This window comes from Stegodyphus dumicola, chromosome 2 (assembly GCF_044657685.1).
Source record: "Stegodyphus dumicola isolate Sdum_Otavi_A_Nest chromosome 2, ASM4465768v1".
NCBI classification, from domain to species: domain Eukaryota; kingdom Metazoa; phylum Arthropoda; class Arachnida; order Araneae; family Eresidae; genus Stegodyphus; species Stegodyphus dumicola.
Genome location: NC_140769.1, coordinates 223,492,964 through 223,517,084, shown reverse-complemented (window position 1 = coordinate 223,517,084; position 24,121 = coordinate 223,492,964). Strand labels below are relative to the sequence as shown.

Genomic DNA, 24,121 nt, shown 5'->3' with positions numbered 1-24,121 from the left:
TGTTATTTTAACAAGGCTGGAGATCATGTGCTTGCCACATCCCATATGCATACATACAGAGAAAGATAGATAGATATTTAAGCACGCAAATGAAAAGAAATTGAAGTAGGATTACAGCCTTTTTTTTCCTGATTTCATTGTTTTCAAATTTTGAGACATATGGTTTATAAAATCATTATTTCGACATAATAAAGTTGCGGCCAAATTTACTGTACACCTGTCGAAACTGTGATTAATTGGCCAATAATGATTAGCTAGCTATCAAAGATTTTTTTAAATTTTGCTTTTTTCTTAAATTTTGCAATGGCATGTTTCTTTTGCTAAGAAATATTAATTTTGGAAAACCAAAAATTATAAAATTTTGCATAAAACTTAACATGAACGTAAAATGAAATCTGCTTTTACATTTCTGAGATACTGGTATTCCTGTTCAGTAGATACTAAATTAATACACTATTTGAGCGCTTTCAAGAGCTGTGAATAAATTTAACGCTATAAAAACAACCCAACATTTCCTGTTCCACATTGTAGGGTTTTCCCCGGTTCACATTTTTTCTAACAAAACACTGTTTGGAATTAGAGATTCTTAAGAACCTCCAAGAGGGAAACTTTAATCTCAAGAAACGCAAAGTTAGGTAAAACACAGTTCACTAATTATCGCGCTAATTATATCATATACAACAATTTTAGTCTAAATCAAGCTTATTAGAGTTCTTACCCCTCCACGCCCTTTTGGGGGTCACGTGACTTTCGGCCACTTCCGTTTTCAGCACGGCCAATTTCCCGCGCTGGTGTCTGACAGGCGCGTTCCAAATCTGTCAAACGGGTGCTCGGGCGACGGCAAAGAGAATTGAGTATTCTTTTCTCTGGAGAACAACAACAGCAAGTCAAGAGATGCAGGGACGAAGAAATTTGGCCGCCACTCCCGCTTCGCCCTGTCACGACTTTGACCTCCGCTGGGGCGGGTCAAACAGAGAGCGCAGTTCAAGAAGCTGAGAGAGCCAACAAACAGGTTCCGCCTGAGACCATATCCACAGGAAAAGTGTTAAATCCGTATTAATGATAAGGTAATGTCTCAGAAGCTACCTTGGGAGGAGATAATAGAAAGACTACGTCGGCGTAGTCCAGAAGTAGGACATGTAATTCGCCTGAGGAAGAGCTGAATTGTTTTCTGTGCTGGGAAAAAGGAAAACGTTTAACAGTGTACAATTCAAATGGTTTTTTTTTAACACGCGAAATAAGGTTCGTTATTTTCAGTCTGTGAATAAAAATAACATATGGATATATATTAAGAAGTTCTTAATGATAGTGTCGTAACGTCTTCCAAACTGTTTAACAGTCAATAGTTCTCAACGATATTTTTCAAGAAAATTCATTTAACGCTTATACCGCTCCTGCTCATAACAGTAGTCAGTATATGTATACACACCGTTGCTACATACTTATGCTTAATTTTTCGATCTATAAACTATCACCAGGATCAAAAATAAAACATCATGATCAGATAAAACCCAGCAGTGACATACTGATTGCAGTCGTTGGAATGCTTCTGCTCGTTTCTCCCTAATTTTACGTAAATGAGAATACAAGTTTCCATAATAACTCCAAAATTTTCAGTTTTTACTCAGAAACAAAATAATTCTTAAGCTTTGAAAATTTAAATTCTCATAGAGTCGCATGCATCTGGTAACATGATTTAGTTTTTATTACTTTTAAAGCCCCCTCACAACAGCAGATTGGACTAGAATGTTATTCGAAACTCCCCTACTGAGGTGGTGAAGCAGCATAAATGGCTTGTCGAATTGGGGGTAAATTTTTCTGCCTTCTCAGAAGCAAGGCAAAGGGGGTATTTTTATCTGCATTCTTCTGTGAGTTCGCTTCCAAATAATTGTAAATAACACGACTAATATGCAGTTATTTGCATTCTGGAGTATCAGCGAAACTGCTACCTTAACTGACTGAGGCTTTGCAGGTAGCCAGGCCAGCGCAAGCTTGACGAAAAATAAGTGATGATGCACAGCGTACAAATAAATTTTCAAAAGTCTGGGTGAAGCAGAATATCGAAAAGACAATTATCGATATAAAAATCAAAGCGTTCGTAAACAGTGTTACATTCAAAGGGACAAATAGTCTGGTGTTAGCGGAAAAAGCTTCCTACGGAAGTGGATATTTTGCACAAATAAAAGTGTTTATAATTTGCAACTCATTCACTTTCGTAAAATCGCTTGCGTGCGATATTTTTAAAATCCTTCTGTTGTCTATAGTTTAGTGCCTTAGCTTACATCTTTCTGCGTTTATATTTTTTGCTAGTGATCTTATTATTTTAAATTTGTGAATTAAGCAGTTTTCAGTTCTTGACTCTTCCGAAGTAATAATATTTTACTATTTCAACCAGAAATTAATTATTTGATCAGACCTACACATAACTATCTAAGGAACCTAGTCTTTTTACCTTAGAATCTTCTCGTTTATATCGTTTACTGCAGGATTCTACTATTTGAAGTTTGTTAATTAAACATCTGCCCTACATTGTATCTATATATCGACACTGGTTTTATTTCCGCGTTTCGCTGCTGTTTTAATTTGCAGTCATAAACGGATGTGTACAGAGTACTATGATTATGGAAGCGAGAACTGTAAGAAAAGTAATGCTATAATTCCTTGCAGATAGAATTATTCTTCATTTAGGTAATGAGGATTCATGAAAAGAGTTGCTTGGCTACATTACGTTGCTGAATGATTACGACCAGCTTGCATAGCACGTGCCAAAAGGCATAACATAAAGGTAGAGGATTTGTTTCACAAAGAAATAAAACGTAACTGCAATGATCTGTTCAATGAAATTTTAATTGCGATCAAAGACAGTTTTCCTTTGAAGTAACAATAATCGTATCTAAGGCAGATTAAGTAAAAAAAAAGGGGGGGGCTTTCAAGGGAAACACATTTAAACGTGGGGGAAGAAACCTTCTTATTTCCCCATAAAAATGTACAAATAAGGCCTTTATGAACAATTGAGGCTTATATTTGCTTAATCTAATGAACGTTTTTAAAACTGTAATATTTCAATAATGACATCTGATAACTGCCCAAAGTCTGGGACCTTTCTATGTCATTATCTGTGGGGTAAGGGATTAGGCTTAAAAGTTTCGAGCTTTAAAATTTTAAGACAAAACTGACGTGAGAGAATGGGAAACGGACCATCAAGACGAAATATGTGATGTCATTGACAACTTCCATGAACTGCTATACTTTGGCTTCCAAGTAACACAGCATTTGGCAGTAAAGGTTGAAATTTTTTTCTATCCTTTATTTTTATTATATTAAAGGTGTAGAAATTGTCAAACCTTTAGCTGTGATCACAGTGCAGATTTTCATTCAAAATGGTAACTGAAAATTGAAAAATAGGAAATTGAGAATTCGCGGAAAGTTTCGGAAGGATTAAGCACGCGGAAAGATGGCTGCGAGTTAAAGTTAAACCCCAGAAGTTTTGCCAATTTGAACTGTGTTAGTGTCTTAATATCTTAATGTTTAGACTTTAGGACATTAATGATATTTCAATCTTAGTGTGAATGCAGCTTACAGCTTAATACATGAATTAAGTTTATCAGAAGCGCAAAAAAAAAATCTCTTTACAAAGAAAATATATAGGTATTTTAACTTACTTGAATTAGATGTTAAACTTTGGTCTTGATGAACAGCATCGAGCAGCAATGTGAACGTTTTCTGCAAAAGTAGAAAGGAAAACAAAATAAGAAACTAAATGCCAGAAAATTCATTTTTAATACAAAAGTTAAAACAAATTTTAAGAAATCAGAGCATGTAACTAAATACTACGTGCGACTGGCCAATCAAGGGGAAAAATCTTTTTTTTTTTTTTTTTTTAAATCAAAAATGTAACAGAAAATACTAAAAGAGTATATTATTAATTTATGTGCCGCCCAACCGGTATAGTGCTTAGCTGCTGAAGGACCCGGGTTCGAATCCCGGATAAGGCATGGATGTTTGTAAATGTATAGTGTCGGTGCGGCATGGCGCACTCTAAATATGCGGCGAGCCGAAAGTCCTCTCGTCTGGTTTGGTGGAAGGGGATAGGGGTGGGAGACCCTCGGACCCGTCCCCCCTCCATCAAAATTGGGGACGGAACTGAGCTAAATCGCAGTGTCATCTGAATGGTGCTCAAGGCTGTTGCGAAGGGCAGGCGTAATCTAGCACTCCTTACCACGAGGAATTTCGTGGGCTTGGGCTGACTACGTCAGACAAGTGAGCATAAGGCAACAACATTAATTGATGTAAAGTTTATATAAATTAAAATATATTAGTGAATAATTATTACGAATTTCACTATTTAAAAATAAAAGATAATCAGTGTCATTTATACAGGTTTCTCTATTAAATATTGAAATCGCTATAGATGATTTATGCAAAATTAATTATTTTTAGTACATCAAACACTAGTTAACCAATGTATATTTTAAAAATTAAATTTTCTCTTCAGATTTCCAAATTCACTTAAAAAGTAGAGTTATTACGTTAGACATCTTTTATTATTATTATTATTAATAATAATTAATTAAAGGTCAAGATATTTATATAAATTATAGCAACTGTATTTTAAAATCAATTTTGGATTTATATAAATATAAAAATTATTAAAAAATTTTCTAATATATGTCCTTTTGCTGTAAAGTATGTCAGTTTTAGATGTTACATAAAAATGTAAATTATTAGGAAATACTAATACATGGCTTACAAATTGTTTAATTTGTTAAGCTATTATGAGTTTTAATTTGTATGATAAATCATGAATCTTATGGTGATACTTCAAAAAATTGAAATCTGAGAAAGTCAGGCCGCTTGGATGATTAATGTCTTAGTAGCATAACGTAATGTGGCATGACCCAAAAAATGAAACGTCTAAACCAATAGTCATCACACTTTATAGGCTCAGCGAACCCAAACATAATATTTTTATGTATAGTTTATCCATTTCTGCTCTTCCCCTACGTTACGCTACGCAGTCAAATTATATATCATCCACATGTCGCTCTCAGACAAAACATAAAATATTTAATTACGAGAAAAGCACCAAGGGCAAACTATCGCCTCTCATTAGTGTTGCTATTTAAAGCGGCATAAAATCTTTCATTTCTTTTTTTAAATTCAACCGTGGTTTTATAAAGTGGATGCCAACATCTCCTCAGTCCCTTGGAATTCGATATCCCTCAGGATTGCGATGTATTCGGAGCTATAAATACCTCTGCTAAAATTTATTGTTTAACTACTTTAAAAGTAATATGCAGAATTCTCAATTTTGCTGTTTAATAACTTTTAACCGTAATTTTAATACATTTAATTCATGTAATTTAGAGTACTATTATTATATTTCCCCATGCATAAGGCTCACTTTTTCTTTAAAAATTTCGTGTCTAAAAACTGGCGGCGTCTTATACCAGGTATAGTGCCGCAGCCAACGTCATCGGATACAGATGAGGATCCAATGTTGCTAATGGATGGAAATTCTAACAGTGATAACGAACGAGCTGTATAATTTTACATAATAAATTTTTTCCTGCTAAATTGTAATACAGCAGGAAAATAAAAACCAATTTGTCAACCAAATCATTCTTTATTTTTTAAATTTTCGGGCCTCAAATTCAAGGTGCATCTTATACATGGAGAACTACTGAACCTCATAATTTTTCCGAACATTTATACCAATACTGAAGTTAATGAAACACTTTCCTAATGCCCTGTAGTATTAAGTACCTAGTTACTGAATAACTGTTTGCATGCCGTCTAACAAAGAATTTTATAAATCAGGTTATGAACTCGTCCGTCATTGTATTTTTACTTATCTTTAATTGTCGTATACCTACAACTTCTCTCTTGAAAAATGCGTTTGGAGAAAATTCTTCATGCTAATGCGGAAAATCACTTATATTGCTTCTTTTTTGCTGACACTTTCTTTACTTTGTATAGCCCCATGACACGCAATCTAAGTGTCAGTCCTACATGGAGGCGAAACAATTCGCCCTGGGAAAACACTGTCTTAAATTAAAGTTAATGGAATATTACTACATAGAATTTAGAAAACTTGTTCTTGAGATAGTTAAAAAATTCAAGTTTATTTCTTTGCTGCGGTCCCACCCCTCAACTATATCTCTTCTGCCACACACACGGATCTAAACTTGAGTAAAACAACGCAACAAATGACAAGCTGTTTAACAAAAATAGGCACTATTATTTGATCAACGCGAGACATTACGGGAGGAAAATCAAAAGTTAAACTGACAAGCACTACTAAGCTGGCGTTTTATTCTCTTGGAAGCGTACAAAAAAAAAGGGGGGGGCAAGCTTCCCCAACAGCATACTCTTAACACATCAATTAAGAAAGCCACGTTCTTAAGTCCTTTCCTCCCTCCGTCCACTGCCTTTGTTTCTTGTCCATCAAAATGCGAAAGCAAACCCAGGTGCAAGGTTTTTGACGGAGACAATCTACTCTCAGAGCAAAGTTTGCCAACATTAGTTTTTCTTGTATCTTTTACTTTGGGTTTCAGTCACTTCTCGTATATTCTTTCTTTCTGCCAACACTCTCATCGGCTTCTTGAAAGGGATGGTATTAAGTATTCCAAATGAATATTTCGTGATCTGGATAATGCACCTGCAGCGTAGCATCTATCTCTACATTAACAAGGGCTTTTGATTCGAGCAGTTAAAATTACTGCCAACCATGCTTTGAGTTGCACACCTAAAATTTGTGCAAATTGTTTACTGTCAAGACATATTACAAAGTAGGCTTACAAGGTGAACACCATTTTAAAAGGTTCTCAAATCATCTCATAGTTCCTCAGAATCACTTTTCTTCATCATAAAAGTAAGGGAATTAAATATAGAATTTCTTTAACCGCGTACTTACGATCCGAAATTGGGTTATTCCTGCCCTAGATATATGCTTCTCTTAATAAGAGTAAACAATAAGGTTTAGGATAAACGCAAAGCTCAAAACGTGTTGTTGTTTGTGCAGTAGGTCAAATTTCTGGTCCCTTTGAGATTACAGCAGGAATTTATCCTTTGATATCTAAGGGGTAAGTCTGTGCAGAAATCAAAGAAATTAATTAGTTTCATCATTGTGTAAGGTTGTCATTCAATATTATAAATACTGATCATTTATCATGCGGTAAAGAAATACGATTTTACTTCCACGTGTTGTTTTGCTGTAACAATGAACCACTGATCGCAACTGTCTCTCCACAACACAAAAGCGTAGTAAATTTTTTAAGCTGCTTCACCACGAATCTTCTCTACTCTTCAAAATATGTCTCAGACATAAAATAAAAATGAAGAATAAGGTTAAAGACTCTATTTCGTCTGCATCTATTTCCAGAAGTCCGTGTTTGTGTTGGAAAAGATCATATGTCCTTGGTCATTGAACAACACATGCTACAGTATGGCTTTATATATCATCATCTCGATTTTAATGCACAATATTCAGAGGGATATCTCAGGGTTTCTTATGCTTTTTCTCTAGCCAACAACCACATAACAGAACTTTTGAAATGGAAGCTTCATGCGCTTCTACTCAAAGCAGATGTAATGATCACAAAAGGTTTACGAGCTTCTAGCCGGGTTTAGCCAGTTAATCATTTGCTTATGTTGGCCACACAGCGATATGATGTCACAGTACGAAAAAAGAGCATTGTGGAGCTACTCGAAAGCATAATAAAGTAATTTAAAAGGAAATAAATTCTTTTAGACATTATGCTAAAAATTATCAAATCACATGAATGATGTAGAAGTAAACAATAAGAGAGAAAAACCCATAGGATTCCATAGCAACATTCTGGTTAAAGTTGAGGACTACCGCGTTAAAACTCTATCTGTAGTATGCAGCAGAATTTATAGCTTGTTGATAAATAGCATACCATAAACTGCTTTTCATTTATTACTCTCAATGTCAAATTGTAGTTATAGAAATCCATTTGTCAGTCAGTATTTGAATATATCCTTTTCACTAAATGCTGTCTCCGCTATATTACACATTCTTTCAGATGCGTTGGTAATAAAAAAAAACAGAGCAAATTTAAAAAAAAAAAAAATATTTGACTCTAATAAAAATGAAACGCGTGGTGGTGATTTTTCTATCTTGCTCTGCCGCAGTCCGCAAAATGGCCACAGGGTGAGGTAGAGTCTGCAGGTGGGTCGGGCTGCATCCCTCATATAATATCATCCTCCCTCCCCGATAAAAAAATGGAATTTTTGAAAATATCACCTCCTCCCTTTTTGTTCTGCCTTTGCATCCGCTTTGCAACCAGACAATTTTTTTTTTTTTTATATAATAGCATTTATAGAATAGGCTACATTTATATAATCCCATCCCCTATTTCTCTGCACTTAACAGAATTAAATTGCTTCTTCATCATCACCTCAGTCAGAAAAAAGTTCAACAAATACGGAAGAATGGATGCATTATGTGTCTTCAGAGGATATGGACACACACACAAAGTCCTCTGCTCTCCAGGGCGTGGGCAGGGATCTTCCATGCTCAAGCTTTAAGAAGAATCTTCTGGAGGAGTTTCTTCTCAAAAACCAAACACCTCAGATGAAGAGGGCTGCGGTGAACAAACAAAAGAAATCGCTATGCTGACAGAAGAAACCCCTTAGAATTAATTCATTCGACGGCGATTCACGTGGGCACGATGAATATCAAAGAAAAAAGAAGTTGGTTACAGTGCGTGGGCAGCGCCGTCATCAGCATTGAAGGTCTTTGAACAATCCGGCTGTCGTTGATTCGAATTTTATTATCATTATTTTTAATTTTTGTTCCTGCTCTGTCAACCTGAAATTCGTCCAGTGGGAAAGAGGTATGATTCACAGTCAAACGTGATTAAAATAAAGACTGCATGATCATTCATAATTCATGGACGAATTTCGGATGAGCATAATTCAGTACCTTTAAATCACACATTAATTAGATATAAATCAAATGTAAAAAAAAAAAAATCCTATAATTTTAGAATGAATGGCACCAAAAGAAAACGCTACTTTCGCTGTGGGCTCTCCTCCCCCCCCCTCCTTAATTTTGTTTTTAAGAAAATGACAATTACGCAGGATAATAATTTTGTGAGCAGCAGTTTTAAAGACGACCTCATTCAGCATCAGTTTCATGGATGTTATGAAAATGATCCACTGTTCAATAAACCTATTCATGGTGGCATCGGAATTTCGACAAACCGGTTGTTTATATAACTCTAGGATAACCATATTACTGCTATATGCGGCTTCAAGGACAGGATGATTTACGTTTTTCAGAGTTGGCCTTCTTCTAGGTCATTGAATTTTAAACCACATAACACTTTCTTTTGAAGGTAGCGTACGAATTTCGTGTTCCTGCTTCCTTTTCCCGCAAGATCATATGATCTCAAAACATTCGTTAGAAATAATTGCAAAGAATATACTACAACAAGTATAGGAAAAATTTCGTTATCGTCTTTAAATATTGTTTTCGTTGGACACTTCAAGACACAGTCTTCATTTCATATATTTTTTGTCCTTTCTCTTCGAAATATTTAAAAATAAAGTTTTAAATTGATTATTCGTTTAAAAAAATAAACCGTACATTGTTTCTTCTTCGTTTTTTTTTTTTTTTTTTTTTTCTCTTTTGTTTTGACATTCCAGTTTGAACATTCTCTCGAAAACAGTGGCAATGCAGTAGAAACCGAAATGAGTTCAATCAGAAATTCTGCCCATTTTTCGTTCACTTTGCCAATTCGAAATCTTAACTTCGCAAACCGGTTAGTCCTTTTTGCGCATCAAAGTAGTTCCTTTCATGACCCGCACTAAATCATTAGCGGAACACGATTCGCATGGTCACGTGCCCCCTTATTTCTCTAAAATCACCCTCCCAGCTGTCCGATGCTTTGCGACAAGACAAAAATTTTAAATAATACTATATCTCCTTCGCGTGGACCACCCTTACTGCATGGAAGGGACTCGCCTCATATTGCTTACTGCATGCAGTTAACTGGAGTAAATGCGTACAGACAGGCCAACGACAGAGCATAATTATCTCCAGAATTTAATTTTTTTTTAATTAAAAAAAGTCTTTCTATTTCTGAATACCTTAATAATACAGAATGGTTAAAAAGACAATGGCTGGTTTTTGGTTGCAGACAAAACTCGATAAAGACAGTTTGGAACTCTAGGGAAAGCATTCTTTCGAAGAATCCCAATACATGCTTTCGAGCCAATGACAAAATGATAATTATAGGTTCTATGTAGACATCCTTGAGTCAAGTCCTATATGTATAAAACACAGAAAAGTGGACGCTGGGTATCCCTAAGAGGACGCTGCATTTAAGACTTCAGATTTTGTTAACCCAGTCACAGCTGAAGCTCTTTTCTTTCCCTAAATACAGGACACTTAGGAATCTACTCGAGTGACCTTTCACCAAGATTGAAAGCCATTAGTTCAGTGATGATTTTATAATTCAGGAACTTTTGTTTCCCGAACCGGTAGACTACAAAAAATGGACTCATAGTTTTTCTGTTACGAAGTTGATTTTACACCATTTTTTCCATTCAATTTCTTCTGATGGCATGAGAAAACACTGATTTACAGCGAAAAGATTAAGAAGCAAATGAATCATTACAGCAACTTCGAGTATTATTTCCTAGTGATTTAATTGTAATCTAAACCTGTAATGAATAGTATTTCCATGTTATGACACATGAAATGTTTCAGTATATTTGCGGTATTCTGCAATAAAGCCTGTACTTAAAACATGTAGAATATCGCAAATGTACTGAAACACTGCAATGATTTTTCAAAATTTCTGTTAATTATTAAATTAAATAAAAACAATTAATAAAATATACGTCACATATTACTGCTGTATAACTAAGAGCAAAATCCACCATCTTTTTTTCGGAAATCCGGTATAAATAACAAAATATGCAGTTATGCTACGAGATATATGCTAGAACCTCATTATCTTAACTTTTGAGTAGATACATATTGCAGTTAAATCTGTGTTTCTTAATGTATTATTTGATATAATTTATTGTGCTACGGAGGAAAACTTCGCTAAGGTATTTTCTCCCTCCTTTCTGCATGCCTTCGGGGTGTAATGGTAACACGCTTGGCGCGTATTCGAGAGGTCCAGGTTCGAGTCCTGGCGAGGGCATTGCTCAATTTTCACCATTTCTGCTTCAAAATAACCTAATGTCTCTACAGTGGCGCCCGAACTAAAAGGTGGCGGATGATGATCCTTCATCACCAGGATTTGGTGACTGGGTTCCCTAATCTCAAGTCGCCCTTTAAAAGGGGGAGCATATAAGGTATTTTCTCCCTCCTTTCTGCATGCCTTTGCGGTGTAAAAGTAGCACACTCGGCGCGTATTTCGAGAGGTCCAAACATTTTCTAATAAGAAATCAATTACATACCACATTATGTACGTACAATATCCGAAGATAATAATTTTGTGATTGCAGGAATGATAATTGTATTAAGTGCAGATTCTTAAATTTGTTAGCTTCCCTGAACTAAGAATAAAGCTCACAGAAAATGAATTCAAGCTCACCGAGACGCTTTACAAGACAGATAAAAGTCTTTGATTTCTCCGAGATCATGCCTAATCTCACAGATGAAGCCTAATATGGCACACATGAAGCACCTTAGAAAGTTGTGTGTAAGATAACTTACATGCAGTGAAGAAGAAAAAATATCACTGATGACTTTATTAAATATATTGAAACATTCTTGATGTTTAATGAGGTCCATTGCAATAAGTGCTGATTCACAATGTTATTTAACTCTCTCACTCCCTTTTCCAAAAATGATGTTAGTATTAGAGTTAAGTTAAAGGAAATTATATTTATATTTGTTTTGAAATAAGTTTCCTTATTTTTTTTTTTTTTTTTTTTAAACTTCGATAAATGGATATAAACCGCTTACCCCATTACGCGTCGAACTGAAGTTTCAGTGTATGTATCCCTCTAGCGTAATGGCAGACCACACATCTCAGTTGATCAATGTTAAACCTATGTCTTATAAAAAGGAAAACAAAATTAAAATAGTGTTATGTTTTTCCCTTTCTTCTCCACGTTACATTTAAGGGGTTCGTGCATATTTGGAGTGAATAACGACCACACTTGATGAAATATCGAAACACACTTTATTTAGTCAATATTAATCAGGACAGCTCCCAAATCACGTTTACTATACACACGCTGGAACAATCAGCGACACAGCCTTCACACTGTCAGGTAATAACGGTGAAGACAGCTTCACTGCAAAGCACCAAAGTACAGCTCCCGACTCAGCTCGGTCGTTCTCGGAACTCCACGTACTCTCGAGACTCTCCAAGCCTACAACTCGCGATGCACTCGACGACACACAGAGCACAGCTCCCAACTTTCCAGTTCAGTCGTTCCCGGAGCTCAACACGCTCTCTCGACGATGCACTAACCGCGATACACTAAGAGACTCCTTCGGTGCATTCGACGATCTACTCGGCACACGCTGCCCAGCTGTCAACTCGATCGACTCCGCACGGACTAACTCGAGACACACTGACTCGCACTCTTTACGAGGTACTCTCACCAAAGAATCTCTAAGGAGAAGAATGAAAGCTTCCATAGACGCAATGTAAACCTGTTTCGCCTCTGCGCCGCTGTACCGAAAAGCGGCTATGCAGTGAAACACCAGCGCAGGGTGAAATTTAAACAGCGCAGTTCGAGGAGATAGTAAATTTTTTACTTTGAAATAACTCAAAATGTTTTATTTTTATACATTTCTGGATTTTTATGAGCAAAAGGATGTTAGTTGGAATTTTGGGGCGAATTATAGAAATTCTGTCCAATTTTTACTTTCAATTTAAACAGCAAGCCGTACGAAGACAAAATTTAAATGAAATAAATTTCTTAATTCTTTTCTTCTGTAAACTTAAAAAGGGGGGGAAAACACATGCCATACAAAACGTAATAAATTTTTATGGATCCATAGTTAAAATTTTACAGTGAAATTTTAAAAGCAAAATTTGCAATAACTAACTGAAACAGAAAAAAATATTTAAAGACAATTAAAGGCACCCCTAAATAAATTGAAAACACTGAAATATATTATAATTATTCGACAACAACTTTAAAAACAAATTACCATGAAAACGTTTAGACAATTATTTGGAATGACCATTGTGAAAACCAAGAGCAAAGTTTTCACCCAATAGTCAAAACCATTTCATTTACAGCATTACATTTAAAAAGTCTTTAAAAAAATTTCACATAGCTAAAACCAAGTACCTCTGACTACAACAACAAAGAACGTTTTCGAACAACGTGGTAAAAGATTGCTAACATGGCCGACGGAATGCTGCATTCTTTGATGCTGCTTTGTTGCCTCGTGATGTTATTTCGCACATGCGCAGTGAGTTACGGAGGGTGGATAGCTTTGGAATGGTTTGCCCCTTTAAAGTAAGCTTCAGGGATATACATAATGTGTCTCTTCGGTCTGACGGAGCCACATTTGCCCCGGGGAACCTTTACTTCTTCTCCTTAGAGATTCTTTGCTCTCACTGACTGCGGACCAGCAGGGTTTATATAGCTTTCGGCATGTGTTCGAGCACATTCTGGGCTAAACCGGTACGAATTCGTTCCAGAAGGTTCTCCATCCGTCCATGGTATATCGCCAATTTTGTCGCCAAATAGGCGATTTCTCGCCAAATGTGGCAACCCTGTCTTCCCTTGCCTTTTTATGGCAAACCTAAACCTGCTTTGCGGGGAAGCCATCTTACCGCGCCTTTACATTTCGTAACAATAGTGAAGTGAGGTTTAGGAAAGACCAAAAATCTCTAATTTACCAAGAAATTTACCAAGAATCTAATTTATCTCTAATTTATCTCTAATTTACCAAGAAAGAAATCAAAGAAGTGGAATTTGATATTTATCAAAATCAAAGGAGTGGAAATGGTATTTACCTTATTAATGAAGAATATAAATTTGCGCTGAATATTCAAACTTTTGCAAATATTTGATATTTATCAAAGTTAAAAGTGGTTAGAAACCAAATGTTTTATTTTTATATTCATAATTTAGGTTAAAGCCAATATTCCCCCCCCCTAACATAAAGAATACATCAACAAAACTAGCCTACTGAGTAATTTTCTTAAAATCTAATATTTTTGTTATAGTTCAAATTTAGGTTGTAAGATTTCTCCAAAGTTTTTTAACAGTCATCTTTAGTTAAAGCTACTTTCCTATCCCTCCTAATTTCAGCTTACAATTTCCTACCAGAATGTGTTTTTAGAATCGCGGTTAATGCAAATGAGTAAAAGCGGTATTCAAGTCGAAGTTCCGCTGACTGACTGAATAGCGCGCGTTCGCCTTTTGGCTACACTCTCTCTAATCTATTACTATGCTCGGCTTTATTTCAGGTCTTTGGTAGCTCCGCCAGTTTAGTTGATATTTAAGGGCCAACCACTTAGGAATATTGATATCTTTGGCTATATCTTTTTAGTTAAGCTTAGTGGTAATTAACACTTCTTGAGTTTTAAGTAGTTTCTGAACTAAAGCGATTACTCGCTTATCAAATATATTACAACTTCATCTCTGAAAAATTAACAGCATTCTTACACACTATATTAGCAACATTTCTGGGTTTAGTAACTCATGAGCAGAATCGGCAGAATTTTTTCTATATAAATATAAAATGACATATAAGATAAATTAAAAGCTATTATCACTTTGCATGCATGCTGTAAGCATTATATATATAAGCATAAAGACTAAATTTTAGTAATGGGTTAAGTAATCTAATTACTTAAACCCAAATTTATGCATGACTGAAATCTGTGTAATTATTTGCCAGTCTTAAAGAATTTTAAGTTTTAACGTCAAACATCTAAATTAAAAATTTCGCGAATTATATATGTGATCAGTTTCTTATTAATATAAAGTCATTTGTTAATAATGCTGAACTATTAAAGAAAAACTATTATCTTTGTTTCTAACTTATTGAGCTAGCTAAACTACAAAATATTTGTTTATACAGATTTACAGAACTTTGGAAATAAGAATTCCGCCGCATTTGGCTTCCATAACTGAAAAAAAAAAAAAAAAAAAAAAAGTCTTAAAGTACTGTATGTAAATTATTATGGGATGTATTTGTTTTAAACGCCTACAGCACTCAGGAAAGTGTATAAATTCAAAGAAATCGTAAAATACTTTTTTAGCCGAGTAAAAATACTTTTTTATCTTAATTCCTCCCCTCCTTTTCTGCATAATTTCCTTGAAATAGCTCCCTTAGCTGCAGCCCAAGGAGCATTTTCCTAAAATTTTTCATATATGGGATCAACAACTAATTTAGTTTTATTATACGCCTCCACCTTCTCTAATTTGCACATCTTCATCACCCTATAAGTTGACCTGTAGAATCTATTTTCGCGCTCACGCTGGGAGATTAAGTAGCGCATCATCTACAAGGCTGCATAAATCAGGTAACGTGGATATTCCTTACGCCAACCCTGATATCCTTTGAAGTGACCTACCGAAGCGAAGAGTGTACACACACTCTGTCCCTTTCGCTACAAAAAAATAGTAAATAAATCTCGAAGATCCAACTAAAAACAATGATGAATATGCAGTTATCGCAGCACTGGCATAACAAACTCGCCGATTCCCAAATAACTAGCGTTGCTCGCTCCAAAGTATAAACATTAATATTGTTGTAAATTTACATAAATATTTGTATTTGTTTCATTGTACTTTGGTTTCTCTATTTTCCCAGCGGAATGCATTGCTTTTTATTCTGCGCTTTTTCTATACTAACTAGTAAGCTCCTCGAGTCTCTAACGAATCGAGTAAATGCAAGCGTGACATTCGCTAAAGTATGAATTGCATGGGAATGAGCATAGGAGAATTAAAAAGTAGAGAATAAATTCATATATATATATTTTTAGACATAACAAGATTTTTCACTCAAATCCCTTTAATTACTAGCATTTGTGATAAGTAAAATAAAATTCCAGCTCAAATCATTTTGTATAAGCCACCTACTAACGTTCGGGATATGTAAAATCTATTCGTAAGAATTTGTCTCAAATCGAATTCTAATTAATACTGCTGTAAAATTATTAGTGGGTGTTTTAGTTCCAAGTTCATCACCAAGGTTACGTAAAAGTAATATGACCTGGATTATGATGAATTATGTTATCATTCGAAATGATGCAGTGTAGAAAAAGGTATTAGTATTTTTAGAATAGAGAGTAGGAAGTAAACAAATTTAAATTAAACAGTAAGGGGCTATTACTAATTTAAATCATAATTTTTTATCTTCTTCACATATACATATATATAAAATTAAATTGAGATGCAAAAGTTTTTTCGCACTTTGAGAATTAGTGACTTTTAACAATACTCGTTTCATCGCGAGTAAATGGCATTTCGAAATAACGACGAATTCAAGTGACTTGAAATTTCAAATGCCGCAGATCTCATCAGGAAAATATAACATTGGCAAATGCAAAGGTTTAGAGATTATTGTAATTATATGAGAAAAGTATTTCTCTTTGTACAACAACACTACAATTAATACTTGTACAGAAGGAAATATTATCTAGGCGAGAAGTAATGTCGGTTATAACACACTCCATATGCTGCGCTTAAAACTAAATGAAAATAACGTGTATCCTGCAAAACGACGCCTAGTAACAAAACCTTAATACTTTAAGCATTACAATCTCTTTCTAAATATAATTAGTCTTGAAATAATTCGCTTAGTCATTGAGAAATTTTGAAAAAAAAAAAAAAAAAAAAAAAAAGGGACTCCATCAAAAACAATATACAGTGTCTCAAAAAAGTGATGGAACACTTGTGCTTTACAAAAGGAAACGGCAATAAAATAAATTTAAAAAAACATGTATAAAATTTTTTGTGGGTGTGTTTATTAAATTAATATTTTAATATTTTTAATATTTTTATTAAATTAATATTTTAATATTTTGAGAAAATGTATGTTATGTAATAATTGTTACTAAATTTAAGTATGAAACACACCCACAAAAAATTTTACATGTTTTTTAAATTTATTTTATTGCAGTTTCCTTTTGTAAAGCACAAGTGTCCCATCACTTTTTTGAGACACTGTAAATTATCCATCATTAAAAGTTTAGAATATAAGATCTAAACTGCTTACATTCTATAAAATTGAATTTTTGAAGAAAGTTTCAGAATTTTATTTTAAATGAAAGAAAAATACGATACACATGTTACATGAAGCAATATTTAGCAAAAAATATATGTACCCAATATACCCGTTATTTTAAATGATATGCAAATTTAATAGTATTTTCCATTCTTTTGCTTTGAATCAAATTCATTTATCGTTTGTAGGCTAATAAAATTGCAGCTGCAAAATAAAGAATATCTCCAATTTACTACGCGGTAAAAGTTAAGCCTTTTTTTAAGTGACAGAATTCTAACTGTACTTCTTTCAGCATATTTTTCAAAAATGGTAGATGAGAATAGGTGAAAAACTGTGGATATTCTTGCGTAATTTATAAATGTGGTTGTTCTTACACTGTTTGACTCGAATTAAGAAGCAATAATAAATATATGCATTTAATTACAAATGACTTTATTGTTCTTCTGAATGCTCAAACTGAGTTTCAGTAAATTAACGCAGGTCCCAGTAGGATGATGGAGCACTTGCTTTGATTTTGATTCGCATCCATACACACACACACACACACACACACAACAACAAAACAAAAAAAAAAAAAAAAAAAAAAGCTTTTATTTCATATTTTGTATTCTAGGTATTGCACATTTTGTTTCACTATTTTGTTTGTTGCTTTGTATTTACACAATTCGTTGATCAATGCTGCCCTTCACATACAACGTGCTGCTACGTGGAATGTAATTAAAAGGCTAACTGTCAAAGAGGTATATATATACAAAAGCAGCGCATTCATCATCTTTTAAATAAAAGCAGATAAAAGACGAGATTAAAACAATTCGGAATTTGCAGGTGCCATTTATGATGATTGAAGCACCTGCTACAGTGCGGACATGAAGGGGGTGGAAAATGATGAACACACACACACGGCGGCGGGGGGAAAAAAACGTGATGCGATGGGGGTTGGAGGGGGTGCAGAAAATGTCGGTCATATCTTTAACTGCGTTATTGACGGAACGCAGCGAGCATACCTGGAATACCTGCGGCAGCTTCTTCAATTAGGTTTCGTGAATGCTGCTTCTCAAAAAGATGGCGATCGTGTGCTTCTGTAGGGTTGCCACTAGACAGAGTGAGACAGATTACCGTTCGGTTGCCAAGAATGCTCGCCATAAGGATCCAAAGCTGCCAAAAATTGAGCCAGATTCTGAATAACTTTCAGTAGAGAAATATCATGGGCTGGCGTTGGGGGAGAAAGAAAAGAATATTAAGAATAAAGAAAGGGGAAAAGGTAAATAATTTTGCTTAAAATCTTTTCTAACTAAAAAATATTTCCTAAATATAACAAAAGAATTTCTAAATATAATAATTTTTTTTTAAATTTAAATTGATTTTATGAATTTTAGTAATTAAATCTTCCAAAGACTGATAAAAGAGTTGTATAAACTACCAGTTTTCACTCATTGATAGGTAAAATGCCTTTTCAGTTTTTATCAATGAAAAATAACGAATTAGCTTAATATGCACCTTGAAGAGAAGGAATTGCTCATGTCTGAAAAATTAAAGACTTGAGTTTGTAGAGTTCTAATAGTATGCAGAAATATAAGTGCATAAACCAATGAAATCTATTAGGGAATGGACTTGAAATTAAAATTACATTACTGTGCACATTACGCACAGTGTTACGAAAGGCTACCAAAAGATTATTAATGAATTTGTTAGATTATAAAGCCTTTCATTCTGTTCTTTAATTAACCAATTATCACAAACTTTGTATCTTTCAAACTTTACAAGGAATTTAACTGGGTAACAAGCTATATAACTCTCGGGTGATTTTTAATACCTTTCAAATTATTCTGAATGATTTACATGTAGTCTCAGAGAAATCAGTTTTAAATGATTAAATATTTTATGACAATTAGTTCATTCAATCAAAGAAATTAAAGAAAGGAAAACCTCAGAAAGGAAACTCGATTATCCATCACTTTTTAACCGATACTTCCTAAACTATCCATCAGCACTGACCAAACACAAAGAACGAAAGTATGCAAAAATAAATAATTAAAATCCCAGATTATAATAGGTCGTATAATGTAATAGTTTGGCACCATTTCATCCTCTACTCAAAATCAGGCCGTTTTATTCCCTAGCATTCCTCTTTCCCCTTAGTAGTAGGAACGAATTTTCCTTTTTCTGTTCTGAATAGACACATAATATGAATAATTTGATATAGATTATTTTCCTTTTCTTGTGTGCTTTGATCTCGTTTAGAGCAATACGTAGTAGAAAACGTGATTGCCTACCAAAAGAGCACATTTGATGTGTAAGTTAAACATAAATTTTAGCGGGTGCTTTCCTTGAGCTTTATGAAAGAGATGAACATGGCATGTCATCCTATGACATGCAAGGAAAAACATATGATGAAGAATAGCAGATGATTAACTAGACTGGTACAAACTGCTGCGTTATGTCAGTAAAGTCTATTTGGCAATTATATTTAGGTCGGCAGGTAACACAGACTGCAATTCCATGCGATGCTTCATATAAATGCTGTCCAGGCTGAATGGCTGTATTAGATTTCTATTCCCATTCTAGTCTTTCGATGGTATATTCCACGTATCTAATCACCGAACCACTCTGTGGAGAATCACGGCTACTGGCCACGTCTACAACTAGAACCACACACACATACAGTCTTCACACATTTCTTATCTTCTATCGAGAAATTATACTGCGCTGAACTTTACACATTTTCAGCACAAGAATGCAAATTTCCCAATACCTTGTGCCCATTATCTAGCAATAAAATTAGCAAGATAAGCTTATTTCTTCTTCACGTCTAATCTAGATCACTATGGACCGCGTACAGCTTTTCGAATTACAGAAAATAATTCCAGAAGGTTCTGTTTCAGAAATACGTAACTCACGATTTTCTACAGATCTGCTACTATTCTAATACAAAATACATCAATTAGTATAGAACAGGGGTTACCAACCAGGAGGGAATTCTTTCCCTGGGAGAATTTCATAGTTTCAGGCTGGAACGTGGTTAGCCTTTTATTTGTCAGTTAAATATAGGGCTGCTATATTCATTCATTTTGAAAGCGCTATATATTCAAAAGTATTGCGTGTTCAAATATTAGTGATGTATGAAAAAAACCACAAATTTGGTATAGGGGACATATGAACACAGTCCTTTACGAATGAACTGAAGTCCTCCTCACCAGCATCAATCCAGTGATGCTGAAATTAATCGTCCAGGTATCGATGAACTTGAATATTCTGTTGGAAGACAAAATATCTGGAATCAGCAGCCAGTTGCGGAAACAACTGCAACATATCCAGATAACTTGTATTAGTTACAATCTTGGCATACTAATTTACTGACTTTTCAGTTATTTTCAAATAGCACTCATTGTATTTGTAAATATAATACTTTTGAATATATAGCGTTTTGAAAATGAATTAATCTTTTATAGCAGCCCTATATTCATTTATAGTTTATAAACGAAAAAAAAAAAAAAAAGAGGAATTACCGTGCAAATTTTGATAAGAATGGGATATCTTGTTTTTCATGAATACCGCATTTCCTGGCTTATTTTCAACTTTTCTTTTATAATTTTATCCTCCCAAAATCCAGAAGGGAAAATGATACCAATATCTTTATTTCCGACGAACGCGCTTACATTAAGAACATAATGATAAGTAGTTATGGATAAACTACAGGGAACTATCACAATATGATTTCTTTAAAAGGTAACCTGCATTCCAGTAACAACACGTAGCAGTATTAATATTACAATAGCTAATAACGTGTATTCATTTCTACTTCCCTGTAACTTAAATCTCCTTCGTTCTCACGGTTGTCTCTGCTACTCCTTAGGCCTCATATCATTCATAAATAATTAGAGAATGTAAATTCGCAAATGACTCAGTGAAATTGTAGACTGAATGTTAGTTCGCGTTGGCTTTACTGTGATGGGTTGCTTCTTGTATTAGACTGGCATAACGTTCAATAGTTAAAAAGGAAAGGTTCGGCGCGACCTTCGCAGATACCTTGCAAGGATTTGTCGTTGCTAATAAGACAAAAACAATCACTGTGTGGACGAATTTCATTTCAAAATTTTGGGGAGCTCCTTCTCTAAACGCACCGAGGAAGAAGAAAATTACGCGAATATTTTTAAAATTTTCAGAACGTGGACTAAAACGGCTAGGTGAAAAAATAGGAGGAAATACGGTAATTTACCGGAAAATATGTAGAACTGCTTACCAGCATACAACTTCAACAGAAAATCTTTTTCGTGTACAATCTCTATCATTAAAAACTAAAGAATCTCTAAGTGTGTATGTGAGTTTTCCGCATAGTGGCTCTACAGCCACCAAATTTTAACACATGTGTTACTTCCACACGTATGTATGTTACTTCCAGAAGTTCTTTATGACCTTTAGACCGGGAGACTAAATTTGAAAATTACATAAAAATAAAAGTCTGAGATAAATAATAAGAAGCTACTGTATAATTTTTCCAGTGAGCAAAACAGAAGTTTTTTTTTAATAAATATTTTTATTAATCCCTTCCGACTGTTTTGCTACCTTTGAATGGTGTTCTGTTATTCAGTATATATCGGCAGTATTGATATTAGCTGCAATACCAGTTTCTTTGAAGAATTCCATTACAAGGAACACAGTGATCGTTCTATAACAATATAATTACATATAGATTATTTCTGAGTAAAATTCCCCCCTTTTCTTTTCCTCTGTCTATACAACGAAACGCGGAAAAATTTCTTTCTCAAAGAACACTGAAAACTATAATGTCTTTAGATATAGGATAGACCGGACAGTCTAAATGCAATGAATATTGAAGAAATCTTGTACGAATAGTCAATACAGTTGCAGTTAGTAAAATATAAAATTAAATTATAATATGATTAGTTTTCAGTCCTAATCTTGATTTTTATCCGTATTACTTAATGAATTACTATGCCAAAAATGAATCTTCGATGTCGATTGCCGCACCTCGCGGTGATGATTTATCTTATCTGTCTATTCTGTTTCACTTTGACGACGACAGTCGCGAAACTGAGGGCTAATTTTCCCTGCATTAATAAGTTATTAAATTTACTTCTGTAATTTATTGAAAGCCCAGTGCGTATTTAAAATTATGACTGAGATATATTTCATTTAAAAATCACAGAAATTAGTATTCACGTAATATTCGACATTAAGTACTAACCTTTCATGCACATTTCATGTAAAATTTTTTACTTAAAGGTACTTTTCATATAAAATTTATTATTTTTATTATGTTCCTTACTGCGAATCCTAAGCTACGTGTTGAATTAATATAGTGTATTTGGTTTTTACGAATCTCCGTTTTGAAACAATCGCTTTTAAGGTTTGCGATGTTGGTCTCAAATAATTTACATCATTTTAATGATATTCCCGTTTACGAATATTCGATTTTACCAGCTTTTCCTGCGGCCTTTATGAGTTAATAAAGGAGGGGGGAGAAAAAAGATAAAAAGAGGGAAAAGAAAGGGGAAAAAAAGACTATGACGATTATGAAACTCTGTGTCCTCAACCGGTCCTATAAGTTCGAGAAGAGATTCTGACCCTTATCATTTCCGAATCTCTATCCCTGAAGGTTGTTAGTCAAAATATATTACAAAATAACCACTTAAAAGACAAAAAATTATTTTCAAAATTATGCTACCTACTACAAAATTTGCCTAATAAAGTTATAAAGAAAAAAAAAAAAAAAAAAAAAAAAAAAGAAAAGAAAAGAAAAGAAAAAGAAAAAGAAAATCTTAAATTTATAATTTATTAAGGAATTAGTTATAATTTGAAAGATAAAACTCTTATAGAAAGTGGGATGGTAACATTATAATAACTGCTATCAACAGGAAAGTGTAAGCTGAATTAAACAGCTTATGTCTTCCAGAGCGGTTGAGTGAATGATAAATGTCTGGGAGAGTAACTTGACATAGCGTAACGGTCCAAAATTTTACAAAGACTCTGCTACAAATATTTCTAACGTCGAAAATAAATAAATAAATAAATAGAAGTAAAAGAAAAGTGAATTACATTATAAAGTTCATCGTGCTCAGTCATGCGTAATATAACATTGACGGTGTGACGTAACACAAATTCCCTTGCATACTCCGAGGAAAAGGGGGAAGAAAGAAAGAAACAAGTATGAAAGCAACGGAATCTCATTTGTTAGCTCCATCGACATTTTATAACGGGGACCAATAAAAAAAAAAAAAAAGATTTATCTTGGCTACTATTCAGCGCTCGATCAAACGAGCTCTTTTTAAAATTATTTTACAAAAGAATCGTAATTCATCACGTTTCAAAACCTTCATTAGACATTCCTCTGCGACCAACCAACAATAATTCGTGGAATGATTTAACAAATAAAAAAGTTAAGTAAAGCAAAGAAAAACTAACCCCCATCCAAAGAAACAAGAAAGAGGAACTGCCTGTCTACGATAAGATCGGCGAATAAGAGAGGAAACTCGGTCTGACCTTCGCAAATGCTGTTTTCTAATTGAGAAGCTACTGATTGGGGGCGCTCGCATCGACGGGGGAGATAAATCGTTACAAGCCCACCGATGCATTCTTTGGATAATATACGACTTGTGATGATGAAAGATTAGTTGGTTGTTAGAGCTACTGTCTTTCGAAAGAGGTAAGAATGTTGCCACATGGCATCCGGAAATGAACAAATTCTGAGAAGAAAATTTATGACCGATTTCTTCTCAAGAGAACATACATGTAGAAACTTCAAATACTGGGAATAATTAGGATTACAGCCATCGTTCTCATTTTAATTGTTCAAGACATGAACATTTTTGAATTTGAACATTTCTAATTAAATTAATTTTCTTTTTTTAAGAATACGGAATTAGTTCAATTCCATTTCTTCAGAAAGTCCTTGCTAGTTGCAAA

At 34.2% G+C, this 24,121-nt stretch overlaps 1 protein-coding gene across 1 annotated transcript in view; it reads right to left on the bottom strand.

The window, feature by feature from the left end:
* LOC118184798 (protein jagged-1-like) overlaps positions 1 to 24,121 on the bottom strand; it is a 215,209-nt gene that overhangs the window by 77,292 nt on the left and 113,796 nt on the right. The window contains exon 2 of the mRNA XM_085811812.1: positions 3,663 to 3,723. Within this exon, the coding sequence (XP_085667938.1) occupies positions 3,663 to 3,723 (61 nt within the window). The remainder of the gene's footprint in view (positions 1 to 3,662; positions 3,724 to 24,121) is intronic.